Source organism: Ranitomeya variabilis, chromosome 2 (assembly GCF_051348905.1).
Source record: "Ranitomeya variabilis isolate aRanVar5 chromosome 2, aRanVar5.hap1, whole genome shotgun sequence".
NCBI lineage: Eukaryota > Metazoa > Chordata > Amphibia > Anura > Dendrobatidae > Ranitomeya > Ranitomeya variabilis.
The window spans coordinates 819,387,642-819,402,691 of record NC_135233.1 but is presented as its reverse complement, the minus strand read 5'-3'; the positions used below and the strand labels follow the sequence as shown (position 1 = coordinate 819,402,691).

Here is a 15,050-nt window from a genome sequence, read left to right as displayed (position 1 = left end):
GGTATAATGTCCGTCACCACGCCGTCCACTGCGATCCCCGACGCGCGTTTCGGTTAAGAAACCTTCCTCAGGGGGCATGTCTAACAACTAAAAAGTGCTGTCTTATATAGTGTAGATGTATACCGCCAAAGCGGAAACGGAAATCCATCACCATTCACAAAGCAACGCCAACGTAAACCGGAAGTGGTGGGACATCACTACAGCGTCGCCATGGCGACGCCAGAAGGGCGTTGCTGAAGCGTCACAAACTCATCGCCAAAGCGTCACAATAATGACGCAAGTGTAGATTCAGTGAAAAAATCAAAACGCTAATGCCCACATAAAATAACGAAACCGGAAGTACTGAGGCGTCACCATAGAAACCAACATGGTTGGTACGCCGCTATCCAGTCAGCTGATGCTGGAACACATGGGGCCCCATGTGACCAAGTAACAGACTGACAACAAGGGGCGCAGTCACAACAACAGAATGGTATACATAGATAAATAGGCCGCATAAAAGGCAGAAAAATACTACAAGACAGAAAAGAGAAGACATATATATGAGAAAAATAGCACACAATATCCTATGGAGTAAGGACCGAATATATATATGGAGAAACTACATATAAATATATAAATATGGAGATATATAACATATTCAAATCTCAAACATAATCCGGATATACCGACGTTTGGAACTAGATCTCAGGGTACACAGTATAAATTAATATAGTAATATAGATAACAAATATAAACATAGTACAAAATAGTCAAAACGGATCATCAAACCGAAGCTGTATATATACAGAGAAAGGAATATGAAATAACAATATATGAAATATCACAATAAATATATATATAAACAATGTCCGAACATATCCATAATCTCGAATAAGAATAACAGCAGAAGATCCAGATGAAAAAGCAGATCCGGTATACAGCATGAACCCCCGTATATTTGCTGATATCATCCACATACAAGGTATATCTCCAGTCACGAACCCACATAAGGCATATAGATACTAAAAGTAAAAAACACTGGTTAAAAATGAATAAAAGATATATGGGGGTTCATGCTGTCTACCGGATCTGCTTTTTCATCTGGATCTTCTGCTGTTATTCTTATTCGAGATTATGGATATGTTTGGACATTGTTTATATATATATTTATTGTGATATTTCATATATTGTTATTTCATATTCCTTTCTCTGTATATATACAGCTTCGGTTTGATGATCCGTTTTGACTATTTTGTACTATGTTTATATTTGTTATCTATATTACTATATTCATTTATACTGTGTACCCTGAGATCTAGTTCCAAACTTCGGTATATCCGGATTATGTTTGAGATTTGAATATGTTATATATCTCCATATTTATATATTTATATGTAGTTTCTCCATATATATATTCGGTCCTTACTCCATAAGATATTGTGTGCTATTTTTCTCATATATATGTCTTCTCTTTTCTGTCTTGTAGTATTTTTCCGCCTCTTATGCGGCCTATTTATCTATGTATACCATTCTGTTGTTGTGACTCCGCCCCTTGTTGTCAGTCTGTTACTTGGTCACATGGGGCCCCATGTGTTCCAGCATCAGCTGACTGGAAAGCGACGTACCAACCATGTTGGTTTCTATGGTGACGCCTCAGTACTTCCGGTTTCGTTATTTTATGTGGGCATTAGCGTTTTGATTTTTTCACTGAATCTACACTTGCGTCATTATTGTGACGCTTTGGCGATGAGTTTGTGACGCTTCAGCGACGCCCTTCTGGCGTCGCCATGGCGACGCTGTAGTGATGTCCCACCACTTCCGGTTTATGTTGGCGTTGCTTTGTGAATGGTGATGGATTTCCGTTTCCGCGTTGGCGGTATACATCTACACTATATAAGACAGCACTTTTTAGTTGTTAGACATGCCCCCTGAGGAAGGTTTCTTAACCGAAACGCGCGTCGGGGATCGCAGTGGACGGCGTGGTGACGGACATTATACCCTGGTATGTTGCTATCCTAGCGTATTTACTACATTGTCTTATGTATTTTCTATTACTAGTACCTGGGGAGCCAAGCATGGCTTCATAAGGGATTACGCCATGTTAAATCCTTGCTTCTACCATTACCTTTTTTTAATATACTATATGGATACCGTCCACAGCTCTCTTTGGGCACTATAGTGCTGTGTTGTTGTATGTGTTCCCATGCCTTCAAATGTACCTGTTTCTTTATGTTTCGACAGCAAGTCTTGGTCGCACCAGACTTCAAGAAGGAGTTTGTGCTCCAGACGGACACCTCCTAAGTTGGTTTAGGAGCTTTGCTGTCCCAGGTAATAGATGGTGATGAACACCCAGTCCTATACCTGAGTAGGAAACTCTCCTCCTGTGAGAAGAACTATGCCATCATGGAGAAAGAGTGCTCGGCCATCAAGTGGGCAGTCGACACCCTTAGATACTGTTAGGCATGAAGTTAAGGCTAATATCTTCCCATACGCCCCTGAGATAGATGAGGGAAAAGAAGGGGAAGAATGCTCGGGTAACTAGGTGGTTTCTGGCCCTCCAGGACTTCACTTTTCCATGTGGAGCACAGGCCAGGGAGGTTGCATTGGAACACAGATGCCCTTTCCAGAGTACCTTGTTTAGTGAGTGAAGGTGCCAAAACTCCGACTTTGGGCAGAGGTAGGGAATATGCGACAGAGGCATTGGTGAAGTGATGGAGGGGAGATACATGTCACTGCACAAGATAGAGAAATCACAAGGTCTGAGCTTAAATGGTTGACTGTCAGAAATTCCAGTGTGCAGTGGTTCCTGGATAGGACTCCAGGAAGGTGTGTGCTCTATCTGAACTGTGGATATTGTTTTTTGTTTCGCCGTTTTCTCTGGATGGCTGTGTTTACTTACCCAGCTTGGTTTATGCTGCTGCAGTAAGCCGAGCCTTTTCTTAAAGAGATAGTGTTCCTGTTATATCTCTGTGTCCAGCTGAATGAGCCGCTCCACTACAATATGCATTTGGTAACTTGATCAGTACATCGAAACTGCATTGGGCGGGATATCGGTGACTGTCAGAAGGGACGACTGCCATGTTGAAGCCTGATAAATGCCTGTGTGATGCTTGACAGCATCATCTAAAGGGGGTCAACTGATGGAATTGGAGCTAGCTATAATCACATCAGTTATTGTCGGCTTTCAACTATGTAAACGAGCCAGCACCCATGCTGTGTGGAGTATGCTCATCTCATGAGCTTGTTCATATAGGCATATCACATGGCTGTCACCTTTAAGGGTTTTAAACATTTACTTGTTGGGTAGAGGCTTTGTTGTGTGGATCTCTTTCCACTGAGATCTACAAGTGCTTCTCACTAAATTAGAATATCATCAAAAGGTTAATTTATTTAAGTTCTTCAATATAAAAAGTGAAACTAATAAATTATGTAGAGCCATTACAAGCAGAGTGATCTATTTCAAGTGTTTATTTCTGTTAATGTTGCTGATTAATGGCTTACAGCCAAGAAAAACCCAAAAGTCATTATCTCAGTAAATTAGAATAATTAACCAAAAATACCTGCAAAAGCTGCCTAAGCATGTAAAAAGGTCCCTTGTTATGATCCTTAGTGGCTGAGGATCACAGATAGGACTAGCTAAGTTACTGAACATAGAACAAGCTCTAGTGAGGTGGTAACTGGACTGACCGCAAAACCTGATCCTAACCAAACACACTAAAGGTAGCCGGTGAACGTGCCTAAATTCCTGGACGTCTCGACGCAGCCTGAGAAACTTGCTACCCCTATAGAGAAAGTAAGACCTCACTTGCCTCAGAGAAATGACCCCAAAGATATAGGAAGCCCCCAACAAATAATAACGGTGAGGTAAGGGGAAATTACAAAACGTAGAAATGAAAACAGATTCAGCAAATAAGGCCCACTAATACTAGATAGCAGAAGACAGGCAGGGAACTGTGCGGTCAGTAAAAAACCCTATACAAAATATCCACGCTGAGAGTTCAAGAACCCCCACACCAACTAACGGTGTGAGGGGAGAAACTCAGCCCCCTAGAGCTACCAGCAAGCAAGGAAATCACATATTAGCAAGCTGGACAAGGACAAATAAATAACCAAGAAACATATTGAACACTGATGAGCAAAAAATAACCAAACAGAAACTTAGCTTCTCTTGGTGAGACTGATAACGAAGGAATTCAGGAAAGATCAAAATAGCACTGAATACATCGACAGCAGGCAAAAACTGATAGTCCAGGTGAGCTAAATAGGAAACCAGCTAACAGATAACGAGACAGCTGATCCAGCCTCAGACCTGCAGAATGACACAAAGAGCCACCAGAGGGAGCCCAAAAACAGCACTCACACAGTACCACTTGTGACCACAAGAGGGAGCCCAAAAACAGAGTTCACAACAGTACCCCCCCTTGAGGAGGGGTCACCGAACCCTCATCAAAACCCCCAGGGCGATCAGGATGAGCCACATGGAAGGCATGAACCAAATCGGCCGCATGAACATCAGAGGCGACAACCCAGGAATTATCCTCCTGACCATAGCCCTTCCACTTAACCAAATACTGAAGCCTCCGTCTAGAAACACGAGAATCCAAGATCTTCTCCACCACGTACTCCAATTCGCCCTCAACCAGCACCGGGGCAGGGGGCTCAACAGAAGGAACCACAGGCACCACATACCTCCGCAACAAAGACCTATGGAACACGTTATGAATGGCAAACGACGCTGGGAGGTCCAGACGAAATGACACCGGGTTAAGGATTTCCAAAATCTTATAAGGACCGATGAAGCGAAGCTTGAATTTAGGAGAGGAGACCTTCATAGGAACATACCGAGAAGACAGCCATACCAAATCCCCAACATGAAGTCGGGGACCCACACCGCGACGGCGGTTGGCAAAGCGCTGAGCCTTCTCCTGTGACAACTTCAAATTGTCCACCACATGGTTCCAAATCTGCTGCAACCTATCCACCACAGAATCCACCCCAGGACAGTCAGAAGGCTCAACCTGACCCGAGGAAAAACGAGGATGAAAACCAGAATTGCAGAAAAAAGGCGAAACCAAAGTAGCAGAACTAGCCCGATTATTAAGGGCAAACTCGGCCAATGGCAAAAAAGTCACCCAATCATCCTGATCAGCAGAAACAAAACATCTTAAATAAGTTTCCAAGGTCTGATTAGTTCGCTCGGTTTGGCCATTCGTCTGAGGATGGAAGGCCGACGAAAAAGACAAATCAATGCCCATCTTAGCACAAAAGATCCGCCAAAATCTGGACACGAACTGGGATCCTCTGTCAGACACAATATTTTCAGGGATGCCGTGCAAGCGGACCACATTCTGAAAAAATAGAGGAACCAAATCGGAGGAGGAAGGCAATTTAGGCAAGGGCACCAAATGGACCATTTTGGAAAAACGATCACACACCACTCAGATGACAGACATTCTCTGAGAGACTGGAAGATCCGAAATAAAATCCATGGAAATGTGCGTCCAAGGCCTCTTCGGGACAGGCAAAGGCAAAAGCAAACCGCTGGCACGAGAACAGCAAGGCTTAGCCCGAGCACAAATCCCACAGGACTGCACAAAGGAACGCACATCCCGCGACAAGGAAGGCCACCAGAAGGGCCTAGCCACCACATCTCTGGTACCAAAAATCCCAGGATGGCCTGCCAACACCGAAGAATGAACCTCGGAAATAACTTTGCTGGTCCATCTATCTGGGACAAACAGTCTCTCTGGTGGGCAACTGTCAGGTCTATCCGCCTGAAATTTCTGCAGCACTCGTCGCAAATCTGGGGAAATGGCAGACAAAATCACTCCCTCTCTGAGGATACCAGCCGGCTCTGAAACTCCCGGAGAGTCAGGCACAAAACTCCTAGAAAGCGCATCAGCCTTCACGTTCTTCGAACCAGGCAGGTACGAGACCACGAAATCGAAACGGGAGAAAAACAACGACCAACGAGCCTGTCTAGGATTCAGCCGCTTGGCAGACTCGAGATAAATCAGATTTTTGTGATCAGTCAAGACCACCACACGATGCTTAGCTCCCTCGAGCCAATGTCGCCACTCCTCAAATGCCCACTTCATAGCCAACAACTCCCGATTACCAACATCATAATTCCGCTCGGCAGGCGAAAACTTTCTCGAAAAGAAAGCACAAGGCTTCATCACAGAGCAATCAGAGCTTCTCTGCGACAAAACAGCCCCTGCTCCAATCTCAGAAGCATCAACCTCGACCTGAAAAGGAAGAGAGACATCAGGCTGACACAAAACTGGAGCCGAAGAAAACTGGCGCTTCAGCTAACGAAAGGCCTCCACGGCCGCAGGAGACCAATTAGTCACATCAGAACCCTTCTTGGTCAAATCCGTCAAGGGTTTAACCACGCCAGAAAAATTAGCAATGTAGCGACGGTAAAAATTAGCAAAACCCAAGAACTTCTGAAAACTCTTAACAGATGTAGGCTGAGTCCAGTCATGAATAGCCTGGACCTTGACTGGGTCCATCTCAATAGTAGAAGGAGAAAAAATAAAACCCAGAAAGGAAACCTTCTGTACTCCGAAAAGACATTTTGAGCCCTTCACAAATAAGGCATTAGCACGTAGGACCTGAAATACCATCCTGACCTGCTTCACATGGGACTCCCAGTCCTCAGAAAAGACCAAAATGTCATCCAGATACACAATCATAAATTTATCCAGATATTCTTGGAAGATGTCATGCATGAAGGACTGGAACACAGAAGGAGCATTAGAGAGTCCAAAAGGCATCACCAAGTACTCAAAATGGCCTTCAATGCTGTTTTCCATTCATCCCCCTGCTTAATACGCACAAGGTTATACGCACCACGAAGATCTATCTTGGTGAACCAAATGGACCCCTTAATCCGAGCAAACAGATCAGATAATAATGGCAAAGGATACTGAAATTTCACCGTGATTTTATTTAGAAGATGATAATCAATACAAGGTCTCAGAGAACCATCCTTCTTGGCCACAAAAAAGAATCCTGCACCAAGAGGGGAGGAGGACGGGCGAATATGTCCCTTCTCTAAAGACTCCTTTATATAACTCCGCATCGCGGCATGTTCTGGTACAGACAAATTAAAAAGTCGTCCCTTAGGGAACTTACTACCAGTAATCAAATTTATAGCACAATCACAATCCCTATGAGGAGGTAGGGCACCGGATCTGGGCTCATCAAATACATCCTGGTAGTCCGACAAAAACTCAGGGACCTCAGAAGGAGTGGAAGAAGCAATTGACACCAAAGGAGCATCGCCATGAATCCCCTGGCAACCCCAACTTGAAACAGACATAGCTTTCCAATCCAGTACTGGATTATGGGCCTGCAACCATGGCAGACCCAAAACGACAACATCATGCAAATTATGCAGCACAAGAAAGCGAATCACCTCCTGATGTACTGGAGTCATGCACATGGTCACTTGAGTCCAATACTGAGGCTTATTCTCAGCCAATGGTGTAGCATCAATTCCCCTCAGTGGAATAGGGAATTCTAAAGGCTCCAGGACAAAACCACAGCACCTGGCAAACGACAAATCCATCAGGTTCAGGGCAGCACCTGAGTCCACAAAAGCCATAACCGAGTAGGATGACAGAGAACAAATTAAAGTAACAGACAAAATGAATTTAGGCTGTATAGTACCAACGGTGACAGTTTTAGCGATTTTTTTTAAGCGCTTAGAGCATGCTGAGATAACATGAGTTGAATCACCACAGTAAAAGCACAACCCATTTTGACGTCTATGATTTTGCCGCTCAATTCTGGTCAGAATTCGGTCACATTGCATAGACTCAGGTCTCTGTTCAGAAAACACAGCCAGATGGTGCGCAGATTTGCGCTCCCGCAAACGCCAATCAATCTGAATGGCCAAAGCCATTGAGTCATTCAGACTAGCAGGCGTGGGGAACCCCACCATAACATTCTTAAGGGCTTCAGAAAGACCTTCTCTGAAATTTGCAGCCAGGGCACACTCATTCCATTGAGTAAGCACCGACCATTTCCGAAATTTTAGACAATACACCTCAGCTTCATCCTGGCCCTGAGAGAGAGCCAGCAAGGCCTTTTCTGCCTGGTTCTCAAGATTAGGTTCCTCATAAAGCAAACTAAGCGCCAGAAAAAACGCATCCACATTCAGCAATGCAGGATCTCCTGGCGCCAGGGAGAAAGCCCAATCTTGAGGGTCGCCACGTAACAGGGAGATAACAATTCTAACTTGCTGAGCGGAATCACCAGTGGAACGAGGTCTCAAAGAAAGAAATAATTTACAATTATTCTTAAAATTCAGAAACCTAGATCTATCTCCAGAAAACAACTCAGGAATAGGTACTTTTGGCTCAGACATAGGACTCCGAACAACAAAATCCTGAATGCTTTGCACCCTTGCAGCAAGATGATCCACACTAGAAGTCAGACTCTGAATATCCATGTCTGCAGCTGAACTCAAAGCCACCCAGAGATTAAGGGGATGAGAGAAGCTGGACAGACTGCAGCAAAGGGAGAGTAAAAAAAAAAAAAAAAAAAATTGTACTCAGGACTTCTCTTATCCCACTTCTGCGATGCATTAAACACTTTTTGGCCTGCTGTACTGTTATGATCCTTAGTGGCTGAGGATCACAGATAGGACTAGCTAAGTTACTGAACATAGAACAAGCTCTAGGGAGGTGGTAACTGGACTGACCGCAAAACCTGATCCTAACCAAACACACTAAAGGTAGCCGGTGAACGTGCCTAAATTCCTGGACGTCTCGACGCAGCCTGAGAAACTTGCTACCCCTATAGAGAAAGTAAGACCTCACTTGCCTCAGAGAAATGACCCCAAAGATATAGGAAGCCCCCAACAAATAATAACGGTGAGGTAAGGGGAAATTACAAAACGTAGAAATGAAAACAGATTCAGCAAATGAGGCCCACTAATACTAGATAGCAGAAGACAGGCAGGGAACTGTGCGGTCAGTAAAAAACCCTATACAAAATATCCACGCTGAGAGTTCAAGAACCCCCACACCAACTAACGGTGTTAGGGGAGAAACTCAGCCCCCTAGAGCTACCAGCAAGCAAGGAAATCACATATTATCAAGCTGGACAAGGACAAATAAATAACCAAGAAACATATTGAACACTGATGAGCAAAAAATAACCAAACAGAAACTTAGCTTCTCTTGGTGAGACTGATAATGAAGGAATTCAGGAAAGATCAAAATAGCACTGAATACATCGACAGCAGGCAACAACTGATAGTCCAGGTGAGCTAAATAGGAAACCAGCTAACAGATAACGAGACAGCTGATCCAGCCTCAGACCTGCAGAATGACACAAAGAGCCACCAGAGGGAGCCCAAAGACAGCATTCACACAGTACCACTTGTGACCACAAGAGGGAGCCCAAAAACAGAGTTCACAACAGTCCCTTTAGTCTATTTCAGTAGGCTCCACAATCATGGGAAAGACTGCTGACTAGACCGATGTCCAGAAGGCAGTCATTGACACACTCCATAAGGAGGATAACCTACAAAAGATCATTGCTAAAGAAGCTGTCTGATTGCAGAGTTCTGTGTCCAAGCAAATTAATGGAAAGTTGAGTGGAAGGAAAAAGTGTGGTAGAAAAAGATGCTCAAGCAACCAGAATAACCGCAGCATTGAAAGGATTGTTAAGAAATGGCCATTCAAAAATTTGAGGGAGATTCCCAAGGAGTGATCTGCTGCTGAAGTCATTGCTTCAAGAGCCATCACACACAGGCATATCCAGGACATGGGCTACAAGTGTTGCATTCCTTGTGTGAAGCCACTTATGACCGGTAGACAACACCAGAAGCCTCTTACCTGGACCAAGGAGAAAAATAACTTGACTGTTGCTCAGTGGTCCAAGGTGTTGTTTTCAGATGAAACTACATTTTGCATTTCATTTGGAAATTTTGGAAATCAATGTCCCAGAGTCTGGAGGAAGAGTGGAGAGGCACACAATCCAAGCTGATTGAGGTCTAGTGTGAAGTTTCCACAATCAGTGATGGTTTGGGGAGCCATGTTATCTGCTGGTGTAGGTCCACTGTGTTTTATCAAGAGCAAAGTCAGCTCAGCCATCAACCAGGAAATTCTAGAGCACTTCATGCTTCCCTCTGCCTACAAGCTTTTTGGAGATGAAAATGTAATTCTCCAACAGAACTTGGCACCTGTCCACAGTGCCAAAAGTACCAATACCTGGTTTAAAAACAACAGTATCACTGAACTTGATTGGCCAGCAAATTCGCCTGACCTTAACCTCATAGAGAGTCTATGGGATATTGTCAAGAGGAAGATGAGAGACACCAGACCTAACAATGCAGACAAGCTGAATGATGCTATCAAAGCAACCTGGGCTTCCATAACACTTCAGCAGTGCCACAGGCTGATCGCCTCCATGGTATGCTGAATTGATACAGTAATTGATGCAAAAGGAGCTACAACCAAGTATTGAATGCATTTACTAAACATATATTTCAATAGGGCAGCATTTTGGATTTTAAAATCATTTTTCAAGCTGGTGTTATAAAGTATTCTAATTCACTGAGATAATGACTTTTGGGTTTTCATTAGCTGTAAGCCATAATCATCAACATTAACAGAAATAAACACTTGAAATAGATCACTCTGTTTCTAATGACTCTATATAATATATGAGTTTCACTTTTTGTACTGAAGAACTGAAATAAATTAACTTTTTCATGATATAATTTAGTGAGAAACACTTGTAGTTACAGTATTTATGTCAGGAGCAGCAATTAACAAATAGCTGGCTGAGTCAGCTGACTGCTGTCACTAATAGTTTCAATGTGGGAAATATGTAGTAACACCAAATAGTAGGAAATACACAGCCCTGATTCATTAAGACTGACAGTTTGCATGACAATTTTCATGATGATTGCTCTGGAGTGACATCCACCAAATTAATTAAGAGGTGTGCACCACTTATTGCGTTTGGCGCACCTATAAGCTGCAAAGTGCATTCCATCAATGACTGATGTGCCTTTCTGATATAATTTATGACATTTTTGTGGGATAAATTATCATGAATTTGTTGGCCATTCTCAGCCACAAACTCTCCCAACATAGCATATCAGGATAGGTGCTAAAATGGCAACATTTTTGCACAGCTATTAAGAAAAAAAATTTGCATATCAAACAGTTTTATGCCAGAATTCTGTCAAAAACTGCTTGATAAATCGAGGCCACACTGAGAGATGGCTGGTTTTTTTAAATTAATTTCTGACTGTTTCTTCCTACATTAACTGTGTACAAATTTATTTATGGAGATTATTAAAAGCACAAGCTCAAGGCGAAAACCTGCTTATAGCCAAAAAATCTGCCTATAACCATAGATCTGAGCTCTCATTTTCCAAAGCCTTTTGGCCATGTTCTTCTGGCCTTTTGATTATAACGTAATTTATTTTAATCGGAATCAACAGCATTACTTTTAGCATGTTACTTTAATATTTGTTTTTAAAACTTTTACTTACTTGATCTTATTTCACCATCTTCTGATGAAACATAATATCGAAGCAGTAGTATGAGAATAGTCGAAAGCTTGTAAGTTACCCATGCCATCGATGTTCTAAATGTAGATGCCTAAGAGAGAAATGCAAGATGAAAAAGGCAAGTTAGCATGATGTAATACTAGTTTACAAATGTATGTTTATTATAGTAATTAGCTGTTAATTTGTTAGCGTTCTAGCAAAAAAAAGAAACTAATGAAGGAGGTTCTGAGGTTTTTTTTTGCAGCTTTACCAACAATGAATTGATTGTGGAACCCTTAGCAAACTGCTGTTAACTCTGGTCTGAGCTTCTACTTCTTACACAATATTTCATATTTAATTTTAAAATAATCAATGCAAATTTATTGAAAAAATATGATAGACACTGATGTTTCTGAGTTTATGAAAAAAATGCCTCATGTACAGTACAGTACATTCAATATCTGCATATAAGCTTAAACTTGATTTATGTTTGAAATATTTACGGTAACTATCTATATCTATCTATATCTTTCCTACACATGGACATGGGCTGTACAGTCTGCAAAAAAAAAAAAGTAGGACACATATTACTCGTGTTTGTAAAAAAAAAATTGATGCATTCTTGATGTTTTTGAAGCAGGAAAAACTTGTACAGAATTTTATGACTGTACTTATTACCCATTTACAGTTCACAGTGAATACAGTTAATGGTTGACTATAGGGTGTATTGTCTGTAAACATGCATCACTTATAATCCTAATGATTTACTGTGGTCATCTAATATGTTGGTAAAAAAAAAGCTGACTTTGACATTTTTTGAGAATGTGTCCAGAAAAAGTACAAAATAAAGATGGCAACCATGGTTTGAACAACCACATAAGCTATAATGGGTACAGTCATGGCCAAAAGTATTGGCACCCTTGAAATTGTTCAAGAAAATAAAGGATTTCTCACAGAAAATTATTGCAATTACATGTGTTTTGTTACACACATGTTTATTTCCTTTGTGTGTATTTGAACAACACAAAAAAATGAGAAAATAAGGCAAATTGAACCTAATTTCACACAAAACCCCATAACTGCAAGTGTTCTATTTGTGTAACTCATGGACATCTGAATGAGGCCTACGTAAAATGGCAGATATTAGATTAGTAAATGTAAAATTCATCCTAAACAAGCAGAATGAGTTGCACCAGGACAGAGAGCTTGGTACTAATCTAGGCTATCTTTCCTGTTATGGCTGCCAGAGATCAAGGATATTGGATGTTAGAATTGAGATAACACATTGGCTGTCTGTGTACCTCTGATGCTGGTCAGGGAAGAGTACACACAAGACAGATGAAGAGATAAGGAGGAGGGATACATTGGTATTCACTGGTTATAAAACTAGATCTACCACATTAGTCATCTCTGTGGGTGCTCAATCATTGAATAGAATCTGAAGCACACAGACACATAGCCCCCCCACAGTCCCAGAATCAGCGGAACTGTCCTCTTGTCGACATCGTTCCATAGCTCCTGTTCCTTCTCGGAGGTGGGGCTGGCATCTCTCTGAACTTACATAAATTAAGTTATACCACTATGGAGAACATTATTCTAGATATTTAATTTGCACCAACTCTTTTATAAGCTTTATTTAGACATAAACAGTCATGGCCAAAAGTGTTGGCACCCTTGAAATAGAATATGAAGTATTTCTTTCAGAAAAGTATTGCAATTATACATGTTTTCTTATACACAGGTTTATTTCATTTGTGTGTATTAGAAAAACATTAAAAAAATTTCAAAAAAAGCAAATTGGACATAATTTCACACAAGACCCCAAAAATGGTCTAGACACAACTGTTGGCACCCTCAACTAAATTTTTGGTTGCACAACCTTTGGGATAAATAACTGCAATCAATTGCTTCCTATCACCATCAACAAGCTTCTTACATCTCTCAACTGAAATTTTGGACCACTCTTCTTTTGCAAACTGCTCCAGGTTTCTCATATTTGAAGGGTGCCTTCTGCCAACAGCACTTTTAAGATCTCTCCACAGGTGTTCAATGGAATTTAGATCCGGACTGATTACTGGCTACTTCAGAACTCTCCAACGCTTTGTTTCTATCGATTTCTTGGTGCTTCTTGAAGTATGTTTGGGGTAATTGTGCTGCTGGAAGACCAATGACCTAAGACACAAACCCCGCTTACTGACACAGGCCAAAGTCTTTTAGTAATCTTCAGAATTCATAATGCATTGCAGTTAAGGCACATAGTGCCATAGGCAGCAAAACAACCCCCAAAACATATCTTAACCTCCACCTTATTTTACTATAGATACTGTGTTCTTTTCTTTGTAGGCCTCATTCCATTTTCAGTTAACAGTAGAATTATGTACCTACACCTATTCTCTAGGAAATTAATTTTTAAAAAGTTTCATCACAAAAGGGATATTGGAGACCCTACAATGATGGGTGAGGATGACGAGACTTTGCAAATTTTGGAATCCTTATTGGAGGAAAATGAGACTACAACTACGGTGAGTACATGTCTGGATAATATGTTTGGGAAATCTAAAAAATTCCCATCCCTTAGTACTTGTTCTGCCGTCGAAATTTTTACTAAGATGGTCACAGCGGATATTGAAAACCTAGCCTCCAGGCCTTCATATTCTACCAATATCTCTAGGGAGGAGAGGCAAGCTTTGGCTGAACTGCAAACATTCACTGACGTGGTCTTTAAAGAGGCCGACAAAGGTGGCAATTTGGTAATTTGGCCTGTGAATCTATATGAGAAACAGGCCTATAAACTACTTAATGCCCCTTTGGGATATAAAAAGTTGACTTTTAACCCCACCCATAATTATCAGATTGAGTTGATTAATATACTGGATAAAGCATGGGAACAGGGAATCATCTCTAAGAAGATGTTGGATTCTATACGGCATTTACACCCGAAATTGGCTACATTTTATTTAATTCCAAAACTACACAAAAATCCATTGGACCCTCCAGAGAGACCAATCGTGGCCGGGAATGGTGGGCTTAATGAAATTGTTTGCAATTTCATAGATTGGTATTTAAAACCCCTGGTATCAACGTTACCTTCTTTTATCCAGGACACTAATGCCGCCCTACAGACACTGGACGGTCTCTGCCTAGATGAAAACATGATTATGGTAACTGCGGACGTAGAGACATTATATACAGCAATAAAACATCAAGATGGTCTCCGGGCAGTAGCTTATCATTTAAACTCTACCAACCTTAATTCTGATTTGATTAATCTTGTCCTTACTCTACTTGAATATGTCCTAACACATAATATCTTTACTTTTAACAACCAGACATACCTACAATTACAAGGTACGGCAATGGGGGCTGCTTGTGCCCCCTCATATGCCAACCTGTTTATGGGGGCCTGGGAAAGGGACATTTTTTTGGACGGCACCATCCCTGAAATGGACAGGGTTCAGGGATGGATGCGTTATATCGATGATATATGGTTCTTATGGGAGGGTACAGTAGATGAGCTCCATGGTCTTATGGATAAACTTAATGATAA

At 41.7% G+C, this 15,050-nt stretch overlaps 1 protein-coding gene across 1 annotated transcript in view; it reads right to left on the bottom strand.

Annotated features, from left to right (window-relative positions):
- Window positions 1-15,050, bottom strand: part of COL21A1 (collagen type XXI alpha 1 chain) — a 614,795-nt gene that overhangs the window by 494,512 nt on the left and 105,233 nt on the right. Inside the window, exon 2 of the mRNA XM_077290009.1 lies at window positions 11,507-11,615. Within this exon, the coding sequence (XP_077146124.1) occupies window positions 11,507-11,594 (88 nt within the window). The 5' untranslated portion in view covers window positions 11,595-11,615. The remainder of the gene's footprint in view (window positions 1-11,506; window positions 11,616-15,050) is intronic.